Below are 27,739 nucleotides of genomic sequence, written 5' to 3' on the forward strand. Positions count from 1 at the left end.
TAGTGAGATCCAGTAAAGATTGAATGGTTGTGCTCTGAATGCTGTCTAGATACTATCCCAAATCTTTACTCAAATGTACTGCATGTTAAATATAACAAAATTCTGCAAGAACATAGATTTCTTCCTGAGAAAGAAGAGGCATTTCTCACATGATGCTGAAATATCAATATATACCTGATACATCTTTTTTCTTTCCAATTCTAGGCAAATTGTACTTCTTTTCAGATGGCATTCTCTTTTCTGATCCCCACCATGGCAGCATTTCCATTTCAAAGAACCATATGAGTTCCATTTCTTTCTATGATGGGGTGAGTATTTTGTTTGTTCCTACTGTCATAAACTCTTTATCAATTTTTAACAGTACTTCTGTAGGGCACTAGTACCAAGTTTCCATTTCAGTTGCAGTTTTACAAACGTGTGCATAAAACTGTAATAACTGATGCAAATCTCTACACTTTTGGTATTGGTTGGCTTAACCAATTACTGAGTAACTAAACTGTAAAGAGGAGAGAATTTTGTGTTAGACTGAGTTATCAGTGTGGTTTTAATAGCGTGGAAAATTGCCTTTTATTGAAAGAAAAACTGCAGAACATAGCATTCATAAAACATCTAGCAGTCTTAAGTGATAGCTAGAGAAAAGTTCAAGGCATTGCGAAGTCCTGTGGTGTACTGGAGGGTGAAATGCTGCCTTCTGTTCAAAATATATTTAACCTTCAGTGAAATGTTCGTGGCATTGTACTACTTATCTCTGGAGAGGTCACGAGCGGTGTCTGTCTACTGTCGTAGAGCGTTGTGTAACTGACAGGGTGAAGGGAATGACTGGTTCACATTTCCCAAGCTGAGAGTGAGAAGGAAAGGCATGTTGCATGTAATTATTCTGAGTAATTACAGTAAAAGACACAATGGTAGGCATAGACTTTTGTCATTCCTGTGATCAACTCATATCACTTCACTTGGCCAACTTGCCACGCTAATAGTTTGGTCTTCTGGCTTAGTGGGAATTGACAGTTAGGTTAATGATGGCAACTCAGCTTTTTTTTTTTCCCCTCTTCAAGGCAAACATGCTGGGTTAACTATCACTTTTTCAGAATGGATAAGAGATTATTTTGGTTGGTTATTGTTTCCTAAGCATTGGAACAAAATCTGCTTCCTTTAGTTTCTATTTTCTTCAGGTACAGTATTACAGATTTGTTGAGTGACCTCCAGAAACCATTGTGTTGCCATGATTTCATCATATAATGGAGGAAACCAGTAAAATACAATAAAAGTGTGTGATTCAATAGAGATGAAAACACAACAGTGAAGAGAATCTTACCTTAGCTGCCTTTTCTTGTGTATCATGTTGATTGCCCCTTGGTAGTTTAAGGAGCTATTTTAACACTGACCTTCCTTGTATTGTTTGATTCAAGACACTCACTTTCATAAAACTAGCTATTTATGGGACCTGGCTATCATTCTTGAACTGATGCCAGATTTTTGTGTAAAGCTAAACCTTGACAGAGAGCATTTTATTGTTCAACTGACTTGGCATAATACAAGGGTGGAGAGCTTAAAATGTTAAAAAGTGACAGGAGAAGAAGGGTGATTGTTAGTATGCTGTTTCCAAAAGTTATTGCAACAACAATATTGATGGAAGAGAAAGGATAATGTAATGCTAGGATTAAAATAAAAGATACAAAGACTTGAAGTGATGCAAAGTACAGGTTCTTAGCAGCTCTGTCACCATGCCTGCTAGGTGCTTCTCTTTTTACCATGAAAATGTCTGCACTTCTGCCTCCAACACGTGCTGCAGGTTTCTCTGTTCTGAGAACCTGGGCACCTAGCTGCCACCTAAGCTCCTGAAGTCCCTGAGGCTCATAGACATTGAGTGCATGGAAGACAGGGTAGATTCCTCACAAAACTGTACTATGAAGGTCTAAAGCAGAAACCATCTCAATCTTAGCAGAGTCAAACATAAATCTATCATCTCGTAAGACAGAACTTAGATGATCTTTAAGCTCCCTTCCAACTCAAACCGTTCTATGATTCCATGAAGGCAGCACTATCCTAGTGATCCTGGGAGTAAAAGAAAACCCAACAGGCTACACTGCCACCCAGTCTCCAAACTCCCAGGTTTATTTTTTTCTTCTGTAGCCGTTCAGTGTCTCAATAAACCGTGTTGAGGCATCTTTACTGTACAGAGCTTAAGATGCCATGTGCTTGGTTTCAAAGTCTTATTTAAGACCAAGTATTTTAGCTTGTAAGTACCTGAATTCAGCATTCATTTTGGACATTAATCAAGCACAGAAATATTAAGTAATACTTAGATTTCACAACAACACTATCATCTTGTAAAACTTTGAAATGGATTCTTTTAACCATATGTTTGTGGCAGTTATTGCTGCTTCTTTTCAGCTTTTTTTCAATTTGTGGAACCCTAAACATTTTCCAGGAGGAGGAGCACATTCTGCTGGATGCTTCACACGCAGATTGCAGCATGTATGAGTTGGCCTTTTAGTTGTTCCTCATGAAACCTGCAAGCTATCCTGCAGAATCCAGGGTCTGTGGACTGTGTTCCAAAAGCTGCTTTCTCTTAAGAGGAAGTGTTCTCATTTAGGAGAGCATTTTTGTATGTTCTTCAGTAACCTCAATGACTTTGAGAGGATTACTTCTATAATTAATCCCTCAGTCAGCAAAGGGTAGAGATTTTGTTTACAAATGTCTCTGAATTGATACCTATTCTTATGTAAGTGTTCCCCAACCTGAGCTTTTTCTTCTCAAAAATTAGGAAGTAGAGTTCTTTGCCCACTTCTGGTGAAAGGGAGTTACTCAATTTCTAATTTGAACCCTAAGTAATGGAATCCACATCCTCCAGGGATATTTCACACTGCTGAATTGTACTGTATTTTTAATACTTTGGTGTGAGAAGAGTTACAAGTCAAAGCTTGAGCATAAAACACTTCAGCATCCTGCAAAGTTGTACATAAATGCCTATCATGAAATCCAGAAAACCAAGGGTCAGTGTTGTTTTATTAGAACAAAAATTGGACAACCTGAGTTCAGTGCTTCTGAGGAAGACCAGTCTTGAGGGCTTCAGCTTCCTGTTGGTGAAGACATAATTCAGGTGAAGAAGTGATAGATTTAGTAGAACTTGTGCTCATTAAAGTATCTGAGAAAAACAGGGTGCTCCCAACGTGGAAGGGACCTACACTTTAAATTGCAGGCCTGATAGTTGTATCTCGTTGCAGCATGGTTCCTTTCAGGTCAGAAACTCAAGAGCATGGTATAAAAAAAGGTTTGCAATAGCACCATGCCATCCTTCTAATCTTTTTAGCTGACATTTAATTCATTCTTCCAGGGTATCTGTGTCAGAGGAGGTGTGTGGGTGTAGACGAAGGTGGCTTTGTTGTGAAACATCAGCAGAGGAAAGGGCTAAAGGTCTAGTTTTTGGTGGAGGAAAAAGAATAGATATTAAAATGCAAGCTTTTCTTTTCAAGACAAGACAAAGCTTAGGTGCTTGGAACAAGCTCAGATGCTTTCTTTAAAGCTTATGATATCTCAAATAGCTGCAGAGTAGAAACTGAGGAGTTAAGTGGCTGCGGTTGATCCTTCTGCTTTATAGCTGCACTATGCAGGCTAATGAAGGTTCAGATCTTTGTGTGCCTAGCTGTGAGGTGGTTCTCTTCTGATCTCTGCTATTTCATGTATTAAGCCTTTTTTTTTTTTTTTACTTTCAGTAACTGTTAATTATAATTTGTCCTGTTTGTTCATTTTCTAGGATTCAAACAGTATTGTTGCTGCTCTCTTTATAGACTTCAAAAGTTCCTTGCTTAATCATCTACCAATTGAATTCCATACCCGAGACAACTTTTTGATGATTGCACTTTTCCCCAAAACAAAGATTTATGCAGCTTTTTATTCACAGGTAAAGTAAAAAAAGATTGGTTTGGGTGGGAGGAAAACCACACAGTTATTCTCTGTGTTTCAGATGAGAGGCGTGGGCGTATTTGTTGATGTCTGTCGTAACTGATTAAATTTGGAAAGAAGGAGGGGGTTTATTTCTCATGTTAGTTGAGCCACTAAAGCTTGTCACCTGGTAAGTAAATACAGGAAAGGTTAAAGTTCAAGGTCCTTCTTGCATCAATCTTCACAAGTGAAACCTTTTCCTATATCTCAGTGAAGAAGCATAGTTTAGAAAGGAGAAGGGGCAGTTAATATGGGGAAGCAACAAGTTAGGAAATACATTGAAAACATCCTCTGTGAAGCTGGGTGGGATTCACAGAGGGTATTGAGAGAGATGGCTGATATGCTTTTGAGGCTACTTATCATTTATAAAATCAGGATGTTGCAGTAGGAAGGACTGTTACAAATGATTCTGCCCCTCTGCTCCGCTCTCGGGAGACCCCCCCTGCAGTGCTGCATTCAGCTCTGGGGCCCCCAACATCAGAAGGACACGGAGCTGTTGGAGCGAGTCCAGAGGAGGCCACGAAGATGCTCAGAGGGCTGGAGCCCCTCTACTCTGGAGACAGGCTGAGAGAGCTGGGGCTGTTCAGCCTGGAGAAGAGAAGGCTCCGGGGAGACCTTAGAGCAGCCTTCCAGTCCCTGAAGGGGCTACAGGAAAGCGGGAGAGGGACTTTTTACAAGGGCAAGTAGTGACAGGACGAGGGGGAATGGTTTTAAACTGAAAGAGGGGAGATTGAGATGAGATCTTAGGAAGAAATTGCTGTGAGGGTGGTGAGAGCCTGGCCCAGGTTGCCCAGAGAAGCTGTGGCTGCCCCCTCCCTGGCAGTGTTCAAGGCCAGGGTGGATGGGGCTTGGAGCAACCTGGTCTAGTGGAAGGTGTCCCTGCCTGTGGCAGGGGGGTTGGAACTAGATGGTCTTTAAGGTTCCCTCCAACCAAAACCATTCTGTGATTCTATGATAACTTTTTCAGTAACATAACAAGGGGCAGTAACCACAGATTGCAGCTCTGAAGATTCAGACTGAACGTTAGTAGGAGGAACAGGTCACCCAGACAGTGAATCTGTACCTTTGAAGATTTTGAAAATTTGTCTGGATGAAGTGATGGCTGAGCTGATCTGTACTGCCAGCAATAGTCCTGCTTTGACTCCCAGGAGGTGGGGCTGAAGACCTCCAGAGGCTCTCTTCCAACCAGAAACTCTTGAGTCTGTGACCTATGGCATGTGCCTTGCAGACTTGAGATTGTTGTGGACGGACCTGCCATGTAGACCTTCCCAGGAACATGATTGCTCCTGATCTTAGGACCTTGCATGTGTGAGAAACTTTAACTTATGTATGCATTTCTAGTGATTGTGTTGCTCGGGAAGTTTAATGCTCACCATGTGCTTTCGTTTTGTCTTCTGAAGCTCCAAAAGCTGGTTTTCTAGTAGTTGCATTTTAAATGTCGCACTGGTGTATAATTGGCTACAGCAATTGTATGTAGCGGCAGAGGTTCTATTGTGTTTTTTTGTGGTTAGACACATTTGGATCATGATCCTTAGGGAAGTTTTGTTAAAGTCTTTAAGTACCCCATATGGCGTTGTGTTATTCTCTAAGTAGATTGGCTTCGTGCATTGTAATGCAGAGGCTTTTAATAAACACAACTTTATAACAATAGCACTTTTGAGGAAGTGAGCCTGGAGATTTTAGGACTTCACAAGTATGCGATCATAGCAGTGGATTGGAAAAGACCACCTAGCTCAGTGAGTACAGTCCCCACTGGTAGTATTAATGTTACCATAGAATTTCTCCTCTTTCATCTTAAGTGTTTGGATTCCTCCCAGTGTTCCACTGTGTGAGTGGTCGGGAATATTTTGTTTGGTTGGTTTTGAGTTTTCAGCCTGTTTTATTAAATCTACTTTTATATCTGTTTGTTTTTTTTTTCTTTTGTGAATGTCCTTGAGGTATTCAGAAATTTTGGACCTATTCTTTCTGACTTATTTGGCCTGATAAAATAAAACCAGATCCTTTTTAATCTAGGCTTATAAAAAGTTCTCTTTTCCTCTGATCGTCGTAATACTCTTCATCTGTTTTTTGGCTGTAGATATCCAAACTGTGTGTAGTGTCTGAGATGGAGGGTATTTGTTTCTTGTACAGAGGCAATAATAGTTCTCTCTTCTGAAAATGTTCAGAGGTACCCTTGGTTTGCCTTTACTTTTCACTGCTGCCTTGTATTAATAGATCGTGCTCATTTTTTGAGGAACTCCTTCAGGTCCTTTCTCTTTTACTACCCACCGATACTCCAGCTGATTCTAGAAGTCTTTGTGTGCTCATTCTTGCTTTCATACTTACTTTCCTCCTATTTTCCTTTCTGTTTCTTCCATTCTTACAGTTAGATCTATTTTTCTATGAAGCACCTCAATGCTGTGTAGACTGTCTCCCAACTTAGTTCCCCAAAATGCTGTTAATTCACTTCAGTCTATGCCAAATTCATTGCAAAGGGTGTCATGGGGCATTCCCTAAGCCGGGCATTCACTCTGCTGGTGAGTGTCCCCAGCCTTCTGCTGCTTATTTTGGTAATATTTAGAGCTGCCCTCCTTTGAGTTAGCTTTGTACTGAGTTTCAGTTTCTGCAGCTTAACATCTGGCACGGTGCTAGTTACTTTGCTCAAGTTCAAGTAGAAGAAACGTCTTTTGTCTTGAGGATGATCTCTCGTGAATGAAAACTATTCATAAGATCAAGCGTACCTGATTGTGTAAGGCATGGAAACATGTTATTGCATTTTGTTAGTGTTTACCTTCAGGTATTTCCTCTAAAATTTTTTTCTAAAAGTCTGCCTGCCGTTGAAGTCGCACAGACATAGTCGTCATTCTACAGACCTGTAGTTACAAAGATTCACTAAAACGTAGGTACTAGTTTTACTCTTCTCCAATCATATGGCATGATACCTCACTGGGCCTATGCTGTAATTATTCCAAGCCTCATTGAAATAGGGAATGGCAATTAGCCATTCCACTAGATTGGAGTGTAGTAAATTCCTTGTAACTGAGGTGGCTGCAGGATTTTGAGCATGGAGAACTGGAATCTGGTTTGCAGATCCTGCGAAGACAGAATCAATCAGGTTGGAAGAGCCCTCTGAGATCATCGAGTCCAACCATTGCCCTGACACCACCCTGTCAACTAGACCATGGCACTAAGGGCCATGTCCAGGCTTTTCTTAAACACCTCCAGAGATGGTGACTCCACCACCTCCCTGGGCAGCCCCTTCCAATGGCTAATGACCCTTGCTGAGAAGAAATGCTTCCTTCCAGAAGGAAGCACCTTTGGCTGGCTGGACTAGATGATCCCAGAGGTCTCTTCCAACCTGATTGATTCTGTGTGATGAACAGGACAGTACCTTTCATGTCCTCACTCTAGTTGGCAGGGGAGGAAAGCTTGCTTAGGCTTTGGGATGTGTTGCTTTCTCTGGTTTTCTTCACCTTCTCTAATGCCATAGCAGCTCTTTTTTTAAATGTTCACTAAGTTATACAAAAAGGACTGATTTCTTTCTTTGAGTTCTGTCTTAGTCTGACCTGTGTTTTCACTTTACCCCCAGCCCTTTTCCTTCTAAAGAATACCATTTTCTGTTGAGCAGTCCTTTCCATCCCTTGTAGGCATTTTCCTCAGTCTTTTATATGTGTTTTGAAGTGGCTATTTGTTTAGTGGCGTGGATCCTCCTACACAAGCAATATTGTCTTTGTTAATATCAAAAGTTTATTTTATTTTGATGGTTTTTATCTCAGTACCCTTGTGTTTAGGATGCCGATTTGTTAATGGAAAGCAGTCTTTCCCCCACAGTTGTTTTGTCTTGCAGCAAATTATTGTGAAAAATGACAATGGCTGTTGCCTTTACTTATTAAAAGAAGGGAAATACCGAACACTTAAATGACTCTGTGATTCATCTGAATCTGATTTCTAGGTTCAGAGTGCCATTCATATTAATGTCACTTGGCTGGAGCAGTAGGATGCGAGCCAAAACACTGTTCCCTGGAGAAACGAAGGGCTCCCTTTCCTTCTGCAAAGGAACAGAGTTTTTCTTAAATTTCTAGAAATGATTGCTGCAGTCTTACCTCATGAAAATCACAATGCTACTTAAAGGAGACTTAAATTAATTCAGTTCTTGCTGTACAGCAGTTGGACTATAAATACCTAGTGTTTTTATCAGTGAAGCATGCTGTGACTGTAAGATACATGTGAATGGTGTGGTTACTTTGGTGGGTATATTTTTTTCCTAGGATTTTTTTGCCAGCAATGAAGATGGAGGGGAAAAACTAGACTGTTTATTAGTAAATTATTTCTTAAAGCAGTTCTAGTCCAGCCAAAGAGAAGCTTACAAAATCTGATCTGTGGAGACTTCTTCCATATTTTGAGTTCTTGCGGCAAAACCAGTATTGTGAAATATTTAATGGCTGGTTAAACTGCATCTATTTTTTTTTTAGGCGAACAAAACCAATTCCTAAACAAGTTCAAAACAAATTTTGCAAAATATTGACGCTTATGCATAGGTCTGGTTTGTTCCAGGTTTTTTCTTCGTGGCAAAACCAGACAAACTCAGGATTATCTTTAAGGGTTGTCCAGGAAGGATTCCTGTCTGTGGAACAAAAGAGACTGTAAGTTCATGCCACTTACTCCAGCGTAATTATACATTAACTGTGTGCTACGGTCAGAAAAATACTGTCACTCATTGAAGATGTTGATAATGATTCAAAAAGGAATCGCTGCATTCTTAGTGCAACACTGGCTTTATTTTTTTTTGTACTAGTTACTATGTAGCCATCTGGTTTAAAGAAGATAAATTTCTAAGTTTCTTTTTTAACTAACCAATTAATTAATTTGCTTATTTTTAGGCATTCCAGTGCTCAGAAGCTATTTAATGCCTTGTCCGTTCCTTCTGGGGAGAGATGCAGGGAGCTGAAAATATCTGCTGCCCTTCCAGAATTAGAGAGGTGAGAAATTATTTTTGTTTTCAAGGGATCGGTTTTGTCAGAAATAATACAAAAATATTTTTATATGTGTGATACTAGTCTGAAAATTGCTTATTTAATAACTCTGCCTTCACACTAGATATTTTTATTCTGAGATGAATTATTTCCTCTCTAGGAAGCCTTTGTTTGACCTTTTAACAATCTTATTTTAGTAATTTCCCAACTATTTCTGTGAATGAAGTCTTTTGGTGATTGTAAGAAAATAAAACTTTTATTTTTGAAAGGTTTGTGCAACATTTTACTGTCAGCAGTGTCAGTCACGAGCCGGTAGTGAGAGCACATCTTCCTATTCTATTGCAACAGTCAGAAATCATTCCTGAGAGCAAAGCAGAAAGCGATAAGGTAAGGAAGCAACCCAACAATAGTTCCTATCCCTAGTATAGAATATTTAGTAAATATTCCATCTGTCATTAGTTCTGTTGCATGTAATGCAGTAAAGTACTCGTGTATGTTTAACCATGCTCTCTGCCTCCTTCTCTAATACCACCAGCTCACACTGAACTTGCTTCAAGTCCGTTTCTTAGAACAAATTGCTCTACCCTGTTTTCCTGATTACATTACTCAAATTTTTTTCACTTAAACAATCTTTTGGAAGTGCTAATGGCCCTTCAGCCTGATAAAATAGAAGCAGAAAATGAGACATAGATCTTCAAGTGAACAATTTTCTCTAATGTCCAGAGAGAGTTAGCCCTAAAGCAGTAGCTTGTTTTTATGAATTGTTGAATAATTTAACTGAATTGTTCTCTGGAACATAAAAGTCCTTTAAATAGCATAGAGGTAGCACATGATATTTAACATTTGCTGATATTATCTGTAGAACACTCGGTTCTCTATAGGGGCAATAACAATTATCAGACTTAAGGAGTGCTTTAAATAGCATTTTCAGAGAAAATATTTCCTTGTAACTTTCCAGCATTTGAAATCTGCTGGAAGCAAGAAAGTTAAAGCAGCAGGAATAGTCGTTCCCTTTGAATGTTGCAATATGGTGGCAGCCTTATTTCCTGGGGTCTAGTTCAGAGACCATACTGATGCTTAAAATTAAGTATTAATTAATAAACCCTTATTAATGTTTTTAAATCTGATTTGAAGGTTAGTTTAAGTGGTTTTGTGTCTCTTTAAAAAAAAATAATTCTGTAAAACATGTCAACTTACTACCTCTGACTTTTCTGAGTTACTTCTCTATATTACAGTTCTGCACTATCTTGCTCTTTCTGTGGTTAGTGTCACTTGATTTTGTGTTTAGACTTAAGTTTTTATCGTGATAGAGCGCCTTATGTGTGTTGTAGCTCATTTCTAGTCTTCCAGTTGGATCCTTCTTATCTATTCCCTGTGTTTTAGGTGGTTATCACCGTTATAACTGGTCTGCCAGGATGTCGTTGCAGTGATCTGTGTGCTTTTCTTGTAACTTTTAACAAGGAGCGTGGAAGGTTTGTACAGTTCTGGTTTTACAGTCCAAAGCAGTGGTTTATACTAATTATCAAAGAACTAGTGAGCGTGAAGGAAATGAAACTATCAGTGTTTCACTTAATTTATTTATTTTTTTAATATCCCAGTTTCTCATTTGTAAACAGATGCGTTACAATATTTACTGAATTTATTCTTATGAGGCATTTTAATTAGTTCTACATAACACACTGTAGGGTAATGTATGTTACTTCAGTTCTATCACTTCAGGTATCTCATTTAACTGTGTTATGCCAGGTAGATGTGCCCTTAGATTTTAGTCATTTAGACAAGAGAAATAGCACAGGAGAGTTCTTTGTTGATATTTCATATTAAGAATACCACGGGTATCACTGTAGATCTATGATGCATGTCTAGAGCTATCACTGATGCTACAAACAGTTAAGAATAATCTTAGAACGGCCAAAATCTTTACTGTGAGGGTGGTGAGACACTGAAACAAGTTGCCCAGAGAAGCTGTGGCTGCCCCCTCCCTGGCAGTGTTCAAGGCCAGGTTGGATGGGGCTTGGAGCAACCTGGTCTAGTGGAAGGTGTCCCTGCCTGTGGCAGGAGGTTGGAACTGGATGGTCTTTAAGGTCCCTTCCAACCCAAACCAGTCTGTGATTCTAAATGAATCATGCCTTAAGCAAGTATGGAAGTCGTCACAACTTGAAGGAAACGGGTGAAGAGCTTCCATTTATTAGACTTTTATTAGACTTATTTATTTAGACTATTGTGGTAGTCTAAAATGCACTTTTCTTGGACAAAAGACTATACTAACAGTCCTTGCTATGGCATTGTTTTTAATCTGACCTGATTTCTGTTCTACAGTAGCAGGAGATATATTCAGGACTCCCATCATATGGCAATAAGATAAATCTGCTGTAGGAATTTGTCATTCTATGTGTTGAATTAACTTCTGGAAAATAAAAATTCTTATCCTTTCAAATCTTACAGCCAAAGACCTTAGCATTTAATCTTAGTAATGTTCTGGACTGTTTTTTTGTATTACTTTTGACTCAGTGTCTTGGTATTAGCAAGTTGATTCAGAACAGGTTTGTGTTTCTGTTTTTAGGGCAATCAAGTCAGGTGGCTTTTGAATGTTCTGTAATAATACATTTCATCATCTTTTCCTGCAAATGTCATCGTTTTTGCAGTGAAATATTTTCATGCCCAGAGTCTTTTGAATTGGATTCGTATAATTTGTTTACTGCATCACTAACAAACATCAGAATTACTCCTGTGATGTGCTGCTTTGAAGAAGCTGTTGAACATTGTTTCATTAAAAAACAACAACAAAAACCCACAAAACCTTTTGGCAGTGATGTAAAGAATGTGCTCATGCTGGAGATGATAGAAAGCCAAGTAAATTCCTCTTTCCTATTTACTATGAGATGAGAATCTTAGGGCTTGTCAAATTTATTTTTGATCATTAGTTCAAAATAAAAAGAAAATAGAAATATGTTATCGAACACTAACTTCTATCCTTGTTTTCTCTTCTTTAGGTGGATAGTTTATCGTCAAACTATGGATAGTCCGGAGTGCTTCAGTGCAGCCCACTTCCAGCGTTACCTCTCCAGTGTCCTGGAGGCTCAGCAAAACCACAGCGTCCGTCAGTCCGCTTATGCTAAAAAGAACAAGCGTCTCTTAGTGGTCTTGCAAGGGTAAGTGTTTGAAACTGTTTGAGCTGTTGCATGGAATAAGGGATTTTCTGTTCCCTATTTCCAAGGCATTTTTCAACTTTCCCATCACTCTCTAGCAGTTATATTTCTGTGCTGTGGTGTGGAACTCTGTGAGTTCTTTTACATATGTACTAAACTCAGCTTTTCTGCAACCTGATAATTTTATTGCTTGTTATTCCATTGAAACAACGATGTCCAAAGTCTTCCTTCAATCAAAAGGACAGACAGACTGCGTTTGATTCATCTTCCCTATTTAGGAGTTCGACTGTGATTTTTGGCTTCTCAAAAGAAGTTTTCTTGCCCTTTCCAGCTGCATCTTACACTGTTGTTCAATGGCACTTTATTTATTGGTGTGGCTGTGTAGTTTTGTGTTTGGGATTGTTCCCCCCACACCCCCGGAGGTCCTAGATAGAGAGGTACTTGTCCTTCAAAGGCTGATGACACTTCTTCATGCACATATTCTCATATCTCCTTCAGACTTGCATTTCCAGTGGCAAAATAAGAGTACTGACTGGCTGTTTTTAAAGCCATAGATCTAGATGGGGGCAATAGAACAGAGATAACTTGAGATTGTGTTGCAAGTTGCACTCCAGAGAATCACAGAATCAACCAGGTTGGAAGAGACCTCTGGGATCATCGAGTCCAACCATTGCCCTGACACCACCATGGCAACTAGACCATGGCACTAAGTGCCATGTCCAGTCTTTTCTTAAACACCTCCAGAGATGGTGACTCCCCCACCTCCCTGGGCAGCCCCTTCCAATGGCTAATGACCCTTTCTGAGAAGAAATGCTTCCTAATGTCCAATCTGACCCTCCCCTGGCGAAGCTTGAGGCTGTGTCCTCTTGTCCTATCGCTAGTTGTCTGGGAGAAGAGGCCGACTCCCACTTCACTACACCCTCCCTTCAGGTAGTTGTAGACTGCACTAAGGTCACTTCTGAGCCTCCTCTTCTCCAGGCTAAACACCCCCAGCTCCCTCAGCCATTCCTCATAGGTCAGACCCTCCAGACCCTTCACCAGCTTGGTTGCCCTCCTCTGGACTCGCTCAGCAGGTGAATGTTACTGAACTATTACCTGCTATAGCGTTATCTTAACATTTAGAGGGACTATTGCATGTTGTAGTCCCTGTCGGTACACGAATGAATTATTGCTACTTTTTCCCAACAGACCTGGATTTTGCTGGTAACAAAACAAAAAACCATGAAATAAATGCATAACTTTTTACAGAATGCAGAAAAGCACATTAGCTGCATTCTCACCCTACCTTTTGTGTATATTTTTCTTTGAAAGTTTGCTAAAATGTTGAAATTGTTTTGATGAAAAATGAGGATGGAGCACGTCCCTGTTTATTTCAGAGGAAGATCTATTGTCTTTAAGGCATTAGATGACTGAGCGCATTTTGGTAAATTTTAATTTGAGTTGCTTCAAAATAGAAATTAATTTTAGGAAGTGTAATATGGTGTGACATAAAGACTATAATTATATCTCTCAAGTGCTTACTGTACCTTAAACTTTTGAAAGATCAGTGAGTGCTAGAGACTCTTTAATAAATAAATTCATAGTTTCCAGAACGAAATGGTCCATTAAGTTTGCAATATCTTTTCTCCAAATAGAAACTTAAAAGACTAAGCTACTGTGACTCGTACTGAATTTTTTAAACAGAGAACGAGTGTGCTACAGTAAGCATAAGAACCAATCTTTGTGCTTTTTTTTGCAAGTATTTAGCATCTTTGTGTGCATAGATGCTTGCTTTTTCTTTGCATTTCTGCTATTCTTTATTTTGATTCTTTGGCAGTATTAGCTACAAAAAATGTGACGCAAACTTTCAAAGTTCCAGCTGATAAAATATGAGAAGAAAGAGAGGCAATATTGCATGTGAGTTGCTATCCAGATAAATATCTGTGCATTTTTTGCACATCATTTCTCATGTGGTGTGTTCTGAGTCTCTACTTCAGAATGAACAGCTCCATAAAGAGCTCGCAGGCTCTCGTCCTACTGCAGGACTGCAACCACCCCAACATCTGCTGGAAAAGTAGCATGGTGAGCTGTAGGCAATCCAGGAGACTCCTGGAATGCATTGAGGATAACTTCTTAAGCCAAGTAATAGACAGCCCTACCAGAGGGGTTGCGATATGGGACCTGATGGTCACCAACACAAGTGAGCTCATTGGTGGTGTCAAGATTGAAGGCAGCCTGGGCTGCAGTGATCATGCACTGGTGGAGTTTGCAGTCCTGAGGGATATGGGTCAGGCAAAGAGTCAAGTCAGGACCCTGAATTTTAGGAAAGCAAACTTCCAACTGTTCAAGGAATTAGTCAATAGGACCCCCTGAGAAACTGCCTTCAGGGACAAGGGAGCAGAACAGAGCTGGCAGATGGTTTCCATAGGGTGCAAGGGCTCTCAGTCCCCAGGTGTAAGAAGTCAGGCAAGGAAGGCAAGAGACTGACATAGAAGAGTTGAGACCTGTTGGTCAAACTAAAGGGCAAGAAGAAAATGTACAGGCAGTGGAAGCAGGGACAGGTATCCTCGGAAGAGTGTAGGGATGCTGCCTGGTTGTGTAGGGATGGGGTCAGGAAGGCCAAGGCATGGATGGAGCTGAGCTTGGCAAGGGATGCAAAGAATGAGAAGAAGGGCTTCTACAGGTCTGTCAGCCAGAAAAGTAAGGTCAAAGGTCACATTGCACCCATTTTTACAAAGGGTGGAAAGGAGGACCCTGAGAACAACCAACCTGTCAGCCTCGCCTCTATGTCTGGGAAGATCATGGAACAGATCCTCCTAGACTGATTAACATGTTTAGGATAAATGCCACTTTTCTCGTGGAATAAAGGTGAAGACTCTGAGCCATCTCTGTTTGACATTTCCATCTCAAGTGTAGCATTTGAGAACTAGTATCATCTGCAGTATGTTTGCCCACCTGAGTCGTTAGCAGGTAACATAAACTAGCTTGAGGGAAGTACTACCCTAATCTGGCTGGGATGGTTTTTATTCGCAGGCTACCAAGTGTTCAGCCTTTTCACTAAGGGCATATATATGGAGTTTAGCATTTTCTTCATTGTGGTCACAGAATCAGTCAGGTTGGAAGAGACCTCTGGGATCATCGAGTCCAACCATTGCCCTGACACCACCATGGCAACTAGACCAGGGCACTAAGTGCCATGTCCAGTCTTTGCTTAAACCCCTCCAGAGATGGTGACTCCACCACCTCCCTGGGCAGCCCCTTCCAATGTCTAATGACCTTGCTGAGAAGAAATGCTTCCTAATGTCCAACCTGAACCTCCCCTGGTGAAGCTTGAGGCTGTGTCCTCTTGTCCTATTGCTAGTTGCCTGGGAGAAGAGGCCGACTCCCACTCCGCTACACCCTCCCTTCAGGTAGTTGTAGACTGCACTAAGGTCACCTCTGAGCCTCCTCTTCTCCAGGCTAAACACCCCCAACTCCCTCAGCCGTTCCTCGTAGGTCAGACCCTCCAGACCCTTCACCAGCTTGGTCGCCCTCCTCTGGACTCACTCCAACACCTCAAATCTGGTCCATTCTGACAGTGCTAAAAAACATTATTTTTTCCATGTTGGAGTCAGATTTTTTTTTTTCCTTAAAGTTAGTAGGAGAGGTATAAAGTCTAGTGATGTGAAAAATAACCGATATTCTAGTAGCAGCATTGGCTTCAGGAATGGCTAATTATAGGTTTTCCATTTGTTCAGGGTAGTTGGGTGTTAGTATAGAGAGACAGCTTTAAAGTAGCTGGAGTTTTTGAAATAATCCATTAATTTGATAACTGACAGTACGGTTTTGGGAGAAGGTTGTGACTGGCTGAGAAATAAACATCTGGAATAAAAACTGAGGTTCATCTAAACTTTACTATCACACAGAAGTGTAATACAGCAGGGTGTAGAGTACTGATAAAAAATGGACGTGTTAATTACAGAAGCATGCTGAAATCAGAATGCTGATAAAAGTGAGAGGAGTTACTTCTTTTTTTCTTTACTTGACTCAAACTTAGTGCTTAATATACTTTGCAGTAGGCATGACATGCTTGTGTTTCCATTATGCTTTTTGTGCTTCCAGAAAGCTGGACTTTTCTGTTGTTCAGCACAAAAAACAACAGCCTGGAGAAGAGAAGGCTCAGAGGTGACCTTAGTGCAGTCTACAACTGCCTTGAAGGGAGGTTGTAGTGAAGTGGGAGTTGGCCTCTTCTCCCAGGCAACTAGCGATAGGACAAGAGGACACAGCCTCAAGCTTTGCCAGGGGAGGTTCAGGTTGGACATTGGGAAGCATTTCTTCATGGAAAGGGTCATTAGCCATTGGAAGGGGCTGCCCAGGGAGGTGGTGGAGTCACCATCTCTGGAGGGGTTTAAAAAAAGACTGGACATGGCACTTAGTGCCATGGTCTAGTTGCCATGGTGGTGTCAGGGCAATGGTTGGACTCGATGATCCCTGAGGTCTCTTCCAACCTGGTTGATTCTGTGAATTCTGTGATTCTGTAAAGTTTATACTGCTTTTCTCTGTAGTTGTAAATAGTTTATTTCTAATGTTACTTGCAGTCTACTTAATCTCAGGATTTGCCAAATTTTGAACTGCTTTATTATTATTTTGGTAGGCTTTTTTAGAAATCTAACCTGCCAGCAAGCAATACAGCAGGATGACCATGAGCCAGCAATGTGCCCTTGTGGCCAAGAAGGCCAATGGCATCCTGGGGTGTATTAGAAGGGGTGTGGTCAGCAGGTCAAGAGAGGTCCTCCTCCCCCTCTACTCTGCCTGGTGAGGCCGCATCTGGAATATTGTGTCCAGTTCTGGGCCCCTCAGTTCAAGAAGGACAGGGAACTGCTAGAGAGAGTCCAGCGCAGAGCCACGAAGATGATTAAGGGAGTGGAACATCTCCCTTCTGAGGAGAGGCTGAGGGAGCTGGGTCTCTTTAGCTTGGAGAAGAGGAGCCTGAGGGGTGACCTCATTAATGTTTATAAATATGCAAAGGGCAAGTGTCATGAGGATGGAGCCAGGCTCTTCTCAGTGACATCCCTTGACAGGACAAGGGGCAATGGGTGCAAGCTGGAGCACAGGAGGTTCCACTTAAATTTGAGGAAAAACTTCTTTACGGTGAGGGTGACCGAACACTGGCACAGGCTGCCCAGAGAGGTTGTGGAGTCTCCTTCTCTGGAGACATTCAAAACCCGCCTGGACGCGTTCCTGTGTGACATGATCTAGGTAATCCTGCTCTGGCAGGGGATTGGACTAGATGATCTTTCGAGGACCCTTCCAATCCCTGACATTCTGTGATTCTGTGAGACTAGATGTTGAAATGTGTCATTCTGTTTCTCTGAAACCCTATTTCATTTTGCTTTCTTACAGATATACTGATGTTATTGATGTTGTACAGGCTCTGCAAACTCATCCTGACCCAGACGTGAAGTCTTCTTTCATCATTGGAGCAGTTAATACTTGTGTAGAGCCACTGAGTTGCTATATGGAACATAGGTAAACTTGAAGATATTTTTACTAGTTTGAAAATAGATATGTAAGTTTGAGATCACTTTTATAATAATTAGAGATGTATGAGGGTTAAATGCCATTGAACTGTCTTAGAACTCATAGAAGTGCTGGGTAATCCATCTTGGATGAACTTTGAAGTGCTGTTTGTTTTATAAGATGACACTTAGTTTCTACTAGGTATATAATTATATATAATATTAGTAAAAGTTTAGCTTGTGGCAGAATAAACAAAGATTGTCATTAGCATGCTGCTTAAATATGGATACTCAGGCTAAGACTTGGTAAAATCTGGACAGTCAACTGTCCTCTCGTGTGCTTTTTAAATCATTTTTTCTTATGATCTTTTTGTAAGTATGACTAAAAATGAAGACGTGCATCTCAGTTTGGGTTATTGATTGTTTCACTACTTTTGGATATTAAATGAAGACTTTACAGATTTAAAATATGGAACTTACGGGAAGCAGTCCCAAATTTAGTGGGAGAGAATGACAAAGCACGGAAGCAAAAGAATTGCAAGTATTAAAATCTGATATCCTGGGTTACCGCAGAGGCAGGGTGGGGAGGAAACAGCAGCAAAGCCAAGTTACTGACATTTAACATAGTGTGGTATGGTTGCTCTTTCATAGTATATGTATGTGCTCTGCACCTCAACAAACATGGAACTAATTTCATAGACCCATCTGTAAAATTATGATACTTTAATTTTCCAATCGTGCCTTGCAGCTGCTTTAAGTAAGTTAAAGCAGTTACAGTTTGCAGAGTTCTTAGCATTGCTGCTATTTGTGCTAAAGCTCTGTGCGTCACAGCTTAGAGGTGAACTGCCCAATCATTTTATAAAAGTGCATTCCTTAAAATTCCTAGCTGTTTTTAAAACACCAATACGCTTCTTGTGCTTTGCACTAGTCAATAAATAGACGTTCCCTTACTGCTTCTTTTTGTTTCCGTGACAAAGGTTGTAAATAAATAATCAAGACTACATGAAATATTCGTGGATTGATGCTGGAGTGCTCTTTCAACTTGTTCTTTCCATAATTATAGGAAACACAAGTTCCATTCCTAGGTTTTTTTTAAACTTACTAACGTGTTCCTGGTCATGGTACAGAGTAGTATTTATAGCAGCAGTAGCCTGCAATCCTTTGACTAACATTGTTTGTCTCCTGAAGTGCAGTAGCAATTGAAGGAAGAGGCTTAGCCTATGCTGTAGACTATTTGTGTCTTGCTTTGAAGTCTCTTCTGATAAGAACTTACCAAGTAGCCATGTACTGCTAATGACAAATTGTTCAGCTGGGAAGCTTTGGCAATTTCACTGTGAGAATCGAGAAGTGTGATTTTAACATCTGACTTGAAACTTTTGCAGTCAAGAAAATCAAAACCATTTATTGTCTCAAAATCTGTTGCTGTAGACACCTAGCTCTTCCATGAGCCTAAGGTGAAGCTCTTCCCTGTGTTGACTAGCAAGCCAGAGCAGGGGAGAGGTGGTTGAAGGGGAACGGATAAAGTACTATCTCTGGAACTTTTGTTTGCATGATAAAGGTCAAAAATAATTGTCGCTTGTCTGACACAGCACCAGAAATCGGTACAGCAAGCATTATGTACCTACAATCTTTCCATGAAGAGTTCCCACCATGTTTGAAAGGCCCAATTCTTTAGGGCAAACTTAAAATTCCTATTGTTTAAATAGGACTTAGAATAATATTGAAGCCTTTTTAACTTCCTAAAATACAGAATAGATTGCATGGCAGGAATTAGCTCTTAAATCCATTAAAGAATTAAAACCATCTACAAAAATAACTTTTGGGGAAGAACTGAAAGACACAACCTACAGGGATGTTCCATGGATTGAGGAAAGGAAACATGAAAATGATTTGGATAGTAAGACTCTAGCTGTCAGTGACCAAATGAATGTAAATGCTTTACTTAAATAATAATATCCATTCTTGATATACAAACTTCTGTTTTTTTTAGGCTGCTTTTTCCCAAGTTCTTGGACCAGTGTTCACAAGGTATGTGTCACTTTTCTTGGCTTTGAGTTATACAGAGCAAGTAGCTGAGCCATATGGCCAAATAAATATGCTGTAAATGCGTATAGTCAAAGGATCATGATAAACACTTGCAGGTTAGAACCATCTGTGCTGAGCAGACAGTCTCTCTCTGCCTACATTATTAAACACCGTAGGTGCCTGGAGAAGATGTAAGAATAAGGAGCATGATGCATTCTGGTCGTCCTCATCTCGAGGATGAGTTTCTAAGACCATGAGTTAAACTGCTTACCTTGTACTGTTGTAACTCATGCTGTGTTGTTAATCTAGGAGCAAAATGGATTGGATTTCCTTCTCTTTTGGGAAGGTATGAGGAAATGGAGCTCTCCTTTCTGCTATTTTAGAAAGGAAAAAATGAGCTGGTTACCTTGTTCCCCATATCCTCTTCTTAATGCAGTGTGGAGTATCCTTGCAGGATTTGTTTGACATTACAGCAGACAAAAAAGCTCACTTGCAGAAGAACAGAGGAGGGCGACCAAGCTGTTGAAGGGTCTGGAGGGTCTGACCTACAAGGAACGGCTGAGGGAGCTGGGGGTGTTTAGCCTGGAGAAGAGGAGGCTCAGAGGTGACCTTATTGCAGTCTACAACTACCTGAAGGGAGGTTGTAGTGGAGTGGGAGTTGGCCTCTTCTCCCAGGCAACTAGCAATAGGACCAGAGGACACAGCCTCAAGCTTCGCCAGGGGAGGTTCAGGTTGGACATTAGGAAGCATTTCTTCTCAGCAAGGGTCATTAGACATTGGAAGGGGCTGCCCAGGGAGGTGGTGGAGTCACCATCTCTGGAGGTGTTTAAGAAAAGCCTGGACGTGGCACTTAGTGCCATGGTCTAGTTGACATGGTGGTGTCAGGGCAATGGTTGGACTCGATGATCCCTGAGGTCTCTTCCAACCTGATTGATTCTGTGATTCTGTGTGATTCTGTGAATCTGTGATTCTGTGTCTGACCTGTACGTTCAGTTTTATATCCTGATTTTCAAATGCATCATCCTCCTTATCAGGCTTGGAACTTAAAGCAGATGTTGGCGTAAAAGGGATACCATCCTTGCTGACCTACCATCAAATCAGTTCTTTAAGTTTCAAGAGCAGAAGCAAATTCAGCTATAGCACCTTTACAGTTGTTTTTAACAGTTGCATAGCTGATTTACAACATTAGGACCAGTACTAGGGGTGTGTGTATATATGAGAACTGATCTCTCCAGTCAGATAATCTTTTATTTTAGGCAGACTATAAAATGAGCCTGAAATTGGATAGACCAGTGACAGTTGAGGTTTTTAAGTCGCTGTTGGACTGCAGTTACTGCAGCATGACTTTCTGATCTTACGCTCCTGTCTTCTGAAGTAAACTGCAGGACTGTAATTTTTGTGCTTGTATTTAAATGCAATTGTCAGAGTAGGATGCTGCACTCTTCTTGTGGCTATTTAGACTTTGTAGAGCTCTTTTTTGCTGCCAGAATTATGCTACCTCTTATTCATGTGTGAAGAGAGTCCAGAAGAATGAAAACCAAAAGAACCCTCAGTAAATTTGCAGATGACACCAACTGGGTGGGAGTGTCGATCTGCTGGAGGGTAGGAAGGCCCTACGGAGGGATCTGGACAGGTTAGATAGATGGGCCGAGACCAACGGCATGAGGTTCAACAAGAACAAGTGCCGGGTCTTACACTTGGGCCACAACAACCCCACGCAGCGTTACAGGCTGGGGGAAGAGTGGTTAGAGAGCAGCCTGGCGGAAAGAGCCCTGGGGGTGCTGATCGACAGCCGGCTGAACATGAGCCAGCAGTGTGCCCAGGTGGCCAAGCAGGCCAATGGCATCCTGGCCTCTATTAGGAACAGTGTAGCCAGCCGGTCTGGGGAAGTGATCGTCCCTCTGTACTCGGCACTGGTGAGGCCGCATCTTGAATCCTGTGTCCAGTTCTGGGCCCCACACTTCAAGAAAGATGTTGAGGTGTTGGAGCGAGTCCAGAGGAGGGCGACCAAGGTGGTGAAGGGTCTGGAGGGTCTGACCTATGAGGAACAGCTGAGGGAGCTGGGGTTGTTTAGCCTGGAGAAGAGGAGGCTCAGAGGTGACCTTAGTGCAGTCTACAACTACCTGAAGGGAGGTTGTAGTGGAGTGGGAGTTGGCCTCTTCTCCCAGGCAACTAGCGCTAGGACAAGAGGACACAGCCTCAAGCTTTGCCAGGGGAGGTTCAGGTTGGACATTAGGAAGCATTTCTTCTCAGCAAGGGTCATTAGCCATTGGAAGGGGCTGCCCAGGGAGGTGGTGGAGTCACCATCTCTGGAGGTGTTTAAGAAAAGCCTGGACATGGCCCTTAGTGCCATGGTCTAGTTGCCATGGTGGTGTCAGGGCAATGGTTGGACTCGATGATCCCTGAGGTCTCTTCCAACCTGATTGATTCTGTGATTCTGTGTGATTCTGTGAATCTGTGATTCTGTGTCTGACCTGTATGTTCAGTTTTATATCCTGTTTCTGAAATGCATCATCCTCCTTATCAGGTTCGGAACTTAGAGCAGATGTTGGCGTAAATGGGTTACCATCCTTGCTGCCCTACCATCAAATCAGTTCTTTAAGTTTCAAGAGCAGAAGCAAATTCAGCTATAGCACCTTTGCAGTTGTTTTTAACAGTTGTATAGCTGATTTACAACATTAGGACCAGTACTAGGTGTGTGTGTATATATGAGAACTGATCTCTCCAGTCAGATGATCTTTTATTTTAGGCAGACTATAAAATGAGCCTGAAATTGGATGGACCAATGACAGCTGAGGTTTTTAAGTTGCTGTTGGACTGCAGTTACTGCAGCGTGACTTTCTGATCTTACACTTATGTTTTCTGAAGTAAACTGCAGGACTGTAATTTTTGTGCTTGTATTTAAATGCAATTGTCAGAGTAGGATGCTACACTCTTCTTGTGGCTATTTAGACTTTGTAGAGCTCTGTTTTGCTGCCAGAATTATGCTACCTCTTATTCATGTGTGAAGAGAGTCCAAAAGAATGAAAACCAAAAGAACCCAAAAGGATGAAATTGTGAACGAGCTGGAAAGCATGTAGGTGCTATCATATAAGTCAGTATTTTATTCTTTTTTTGAGAAAAATGTTGGTGCTACAAATTGGGGAATTGACCAATAGATAATCATCATGATTATAGCCATGGGTGAAACTGAAGAGAGCAGGAGAATGTCAAAATTAAGAATATAATGGAATATTAATAACTACTGAGAAGTTAAGAGTGCAGGCATGCCTTTTCTTTTATGACAGAATTAAAAAAATACTCAAAGCTGTCTTTTTTTTTAAAGTGCATTTGTACAGACCTGATTGGGTGAGAATTTCTTATTGTTCAAGAAGAAACTAAAAAATGCTTAGGACAAGCATAGCTAATTTTCCTATGGTCCAAACACTGAAAGAAGGAAAAATACTGGAGGTTAGAAGAATGTTCTTCTGGCAGCGAATTATTTCTGCATGTTGCAAGGTTTTGTCATCTAGTTTTCAGATACAGAATGTGACATTAGATAGCCTCGAGGTCTGTGCCTGCAAAGCAAATTGTTTCACATGAATAGGGGCAATTTTTGTGCAAAAAGTTTTAAGAGGAAAAGTATGCTTTGAACTGAGATGGGGTACACTCTTAAACTTCCCAGACAAATGCAGAATTGTATGTATGGTAGAGAATTTACTTCTGCATAATTGAGAATTCATTTCTGGCACAACAATAGCAATATTTAATGAGAAATTCACTTTGAGAGATATTTGTCCTACTTTTTTGGTGTCATGCACCCCAATATTATTGTTTGTGTTACTGTAGCATCAGTGGGCCAAGAGAGTGTCCTACTGGGCATTGTAGAAATCTGAAAACAGAAACTTCAATAAGGCTGTAAGAAAAGACAAGTATGGATATAGACAAATAGGAATTAATTAGACTTTTGGGTGGTTACCTTGTCCTCATAACTGTCTTGCACATTTTGGGAGTGAGTAGGGTTAGCCTTTTGCTGCTGCTTTCTGAGTCTCTTCTCTTGTGTGGCTTTCTCTGTAACGCAGGGGTACCTGTGCGTGTTAGCAACATGACATCATTTTACATGAGTGACACTTTTCTCTTTGGAAAGCCACAAGACTAACAGAAATGGATGAGGATCAGGGAGAAATGATAAAGCCTTGAGCAGAGTGACCAGCGTTAGGAGTTTTGTTTTGTCTCTCCCTTGCGTACTTGTTTAAACTTTTAAAAGATCTTGCCACCATCTGAGTGCTGTAATTTCCTTTTGTCTCACATCTTCCAAATCTGCGGGGTTTTTTATTTCTTGCACAGGGACCTGGGGGTCCTAGTGGACAGAGGATGACCATGAGCCAGCAATGTGCCAAGAAGGCCAATGGCATCCCCGGGGTGTATTAGAAGGGGTGTGGTTAGCAGGTCAAGAGAGGTTCTCCTCCCCCTCTACTCTGCCCTGGTGAGGCCGCATCTGGAATATTGTGTCCAGTTCTGGGCCCCTCAGTTCAAGAAGGACAGGGAACTGCTAGAGAGAGTCCAGCGCAGAGCCACGAAGATGATTAAGGGAGTGGAACATCTCCCTTATGAGGAGAGGCTGAGGGAGCTGGGTCTCTTTAGCTTGGAGAAGAGGAGACTGAGAGGTGACCTCATTAATGTTTATAAATATGTAAAGGGCAAGTGTCACGAGGATGGAGCCAGACTCTTCTCAGTGACATCCCTTGACAGGACAAGGGGCAATGGGTGCAAGCTGGAACGCAGGAGGTTCCACATAAATATGAGGAAAAACTTCTTTACGGTGAGGGTGACTGAACACTGGAACAGGCTGCCCAGAGAGGTTGTGGAGTCTCCTTCTCTGGAGACATTCAAAACCCGCCTGGACGCGTTCCTGTGTGACATGATCTAGGTGATCCTGCTCCGGCAGGGGGATTGGACTAGATGATCTTTCGAGGTCCCTTCCAATCCCGAACATTCTGTGATTCTGTGAGGCTGTAAGATGACACCTAAGGGCACACTGGCATCCCCTGTGTTGTATCTGAAGTGGTTTTACAGATTAAGACATCACTGTTTTTAAATATGCCCATTGTATGTTTGGGAGCAAAGAGGATCCATTATTTTTATAAAGCATATGTATTTTTAATCTATCCCTGTTTCTTTACTGTTCCTATTGAACATGCTATTCCCCAGGCTGCAAAGCTTTTTTGCTTTAGATGGATGTATTAATACGGAATTAAACCAAAATTGGGTGGTCTTCAAAATGCAATAGAAGCAGAACTGGCAGTGACAATTCAAATAGAAAGGTCAAAATCATTTGTTACTAAAACTGTGTGGGCATCTTCCAGTTCTCAGAAAGCTATTTTTCTTCTGGATTACACTACCTGTTGGTCAGTTCAGTGTCATGGACTGTTGCCTGCTAACACGGTCAATTTTTGTGTGATACTGGCACCTACAAGATTTATGCATAGGTGTGTGGGGAGCCAAAGCTTGGAGATTCCCCAGGCTCTGAGCAGTCTTGTGTTGCTTCCAAGGCAGCGTGGGTGTTTACGAGCAGGAATGACAGCTAGTGCCCAAAAGCTGTTCCCCTTCGACAAGCGCAAATGAAGCAGAGATTGATGGAGAAAGAGTATGGGTGAGGAGCATGAGACAAGATGCACAGGTTTCTGATTAGTAGGTATTTTATTCCTTGAATCTTTTTCTTAACTTTAAGCTTTGCCAGCTTGGTCCTTGACAATTTCTCTTCTCTCCAAGGCATGGTGCTTCTAACTGTAACGTGTGCTTCGTAGCATTTATGTCGTACAGCCATTTTATTGTTCTGCACCAGCTTCATAGAAAGTATAACTATGTTTTTAATTAAACTTGACTTTTAAATCAATATCAAGTTTGGGGATATTAAGAAAAAAAAAATAACAAACCACTGTGCGTAGCACACCCACAATGTGGTGGTTGTTGATTAGCTTGTTCATTTTTTTCATCTTAATTGCATGATCTACATAATAATTTCAAGCATGCGTGTGACTTAAATTTCTAAGCGTGCTTGCTGTTCTTCCCTCCACCCCATCTCTCTCAAGAGCAACTGTGTACTGGAGAAAACTTAGACATTTCTGAAATTGGAATGGAAACTTCTGTGGGGGATTAAAAAAAAAGAGAAATACTAATGATGGAAATTTGCTTGGGCTGTTATTAAAATTGTAGCTTGAAAGGGTCAGTGATGCAAGTAACAGTGACTGGGAGCATATGGCATAATGGAAGTAGCCCAGAAATGTTTAGTATAGAAATGTCTGTGTAAAGAAGCCTCTGCAAGGATTAATGTACTTTAAATTTAAAGACTTCTGTAAAGATCAGGAGTAACTGTAGGCATCAGATAATGGAATTGTAGAATGGTTTGGATTGGAAGGGGCCTTTAAAGGTCATTTAATCCAGCCCTCCTGCAGTAAGCAGGGACATCTTCAACTAGGTGAGGTTGCTCAGAACCCCATCCAACCTGGCCTTGAATGTTCCCAGGGATGGGGCATCTACCACCTCTCTGGGCAACCTGGGCCAGTGTCTCACCACCCTCACAGGAAAGAATTTCTTCCTAATATCTAATCTAAATCTCCCCTCTTTCAGTTTAAAACCGTTCCCCATTGTCCTATCACTCCATGCCCTTGTAAAAAGCCCCTCTCCAGCTTTCCTGCAGCCCCTTCAGGTACTGGAAGGCTGCTCTAAGGTCTCCCTGGAGCCTTCTCTTCTCCAGGCTGAACAACCCAAACTCTCTCAGCCTTTCCTCACAGCAGAGGTGCTCCAGCCCTCTGATTATTTTTGTGGCCTGCGCTGAACCTGCTCCCACAGGACCATGCTTTTCCCACGCTGAGGACCCCAAAGCTGGATGCAGTGCTGCAGGTGGGGTCTCACCAGAGCAGAGTAGACAGTGTGAGTTTCATCACATATTCTGCTTTAAATAGTGATGAGTTGAGGTCAGGGGAAATGCATCCTGGTTCAGTCATTCATGGGTAGTCACACAGAATCACAGAGTGGTTAAGGGTTGGAAGGGACCTCTGGAGATCATCTAGTCCAAGCCCCTGCCAAAGCAGGGTCACCCAGAGCACGTTGCACAGGGTCGCATCCAGGCGGGTTTGAAATATCTCCAGAGAAGGAGACTCCCCACCCTCCCTGGGCAGCCTGTTCCAGTGCTCTGCCACCCTCAAGGTAAAGAAATTCCTCCTCATATTCAGATGGAACTTCCCATGTTTCAGCTTGTGCCCGTTGCCCCTTGTCCTGTCACTGGGCACCACTGAGAAGAGTCTGGTCCCCTCCTCTTGACACCCACCCCTAAGGTATTTGTAAGTGTTGATAAGATCCCCTCTCAGTCTGCTCTTCTCCAAGCTGAACAGCCCCAGCTCCCTCAGCCTCTCCTCATAAGAGAGATGCTCCAGTCCTTTGATCATCTTTGTAGCCCTTCGCTGGACTCTCTCCAGTAATTCCTTCTCTTTCTTGAACTGGGGGGCCCAGAACTGCACACAGTTACTCCAGATGTGGCCTCACCAGGGCCATGTAGAGGGGCAGGATAACCTCCCTTGACCTGTTGGCCACACTCTTCCTAATGCATCCCAGGATACCATTGGCCTTCCTGGCCACAAGGGTACATTGTTGGCTCATGGGGAACTTGTCCACCAGAACACCCAGGTCCTTCTCTGCAGAGCTGCTCTCCAATATATCAGCCCCCAACCTGTACCGGTGCATGGGGTTATTCCTCCCAAAGTGCAGGACTCTACACTTGCCTTTGTTGAACTTCATGAGGTTCCTCTCCGCCCAGCTCTCCAGCCTGGCCAGGTCTCGCTGAATGGCAGCACGGCCTGCTGGTGTGTCAGCCACCCCTCCCAGTTTTGTTGAGTTTATTGTTCTGTCTTACCCTGTGCCTGTAGTTACAGGAAAGTGTCTGAAATGAGCTGAGTATCTTGAGCAAGGAAATAGCGTTCCTTTCACATTCTGACAATGCTGACATCGTAGGGAGTCAATCTCTGAGGAACTGGGCTGCAATTCATTCCGATGTAACGTCTCCTTGATATAATTGGAAAGCAGAGATCCTATAACGCTGAAATTAGTCGGATGATAAGTGCGATATGTCATCTTGCATTTTTTCCTTAATGAGATCCATTCCAGTGCCCAAGGCTTGACGGCTGCGATTGTTGGTGTGTTATTTCTGATTGCC

The 27,739-nt window shown here is 41.8% G+C and overlaps 1 protein-coding gene across 1 annotated transcript in view; it reads left to right on the top strand.

Moving 5' to 3' along the window:
• Positions 1-27,739, top strand: part of DNAAF9 (dynein axonemal assembly factor 9) — a 92,861-nt gene that overhangs the window by 49,864 nt on the left and 15,258 nt on the right. Inside the window, exons 21-29 of the mRNA XM_068403543.1 lie at positions 205-308; positions 3,758-3,904; positions 8,479-8,567; positions 8,805-8,903; positions 9,167-9,284; positions 10,281-10,369; positions 11,891-12,049; positions 17,408-17,533; positions 19,514-19,551. Of these exons, the coding sequence (XP_068259644.1) occupies positions 205-308; positions 3,758-3,904; positions 8,479-8,567; positions 8,805-8,903; positions 9,167-9,284; positions 10,281-10,369; positions 11,891-12,049; positions 17,408-17,533; positions 19,514-19,551 (969 nt within the window). The remainder of the gene's footprint in view (positions 1-204; positions 309-3,757; positions 3,905-8,478; positions 8,568-8,804; positions 8,904-9,166; positions 9,285-10,280; positions 10,370-11,890; positions 12,050-17,407; positions 17,534-19,513; positions 19,552-27,739) is intronic.

The sequence above is a fragment of the Nyctibius grandis genome, chromosome 6 (genome assembly GCF_013368605.1).
Source record: "Nyctibius grandis isolate bNycGra1 chromosome 6, bNycGra1.pri, whole genome shotgun sequence".
NCBI lineage: Eukaryota > Metazoa > Chordata > Aves > Nyctibiiformes > Nyctibiidae > Nyctibius > Nyctibius grandis.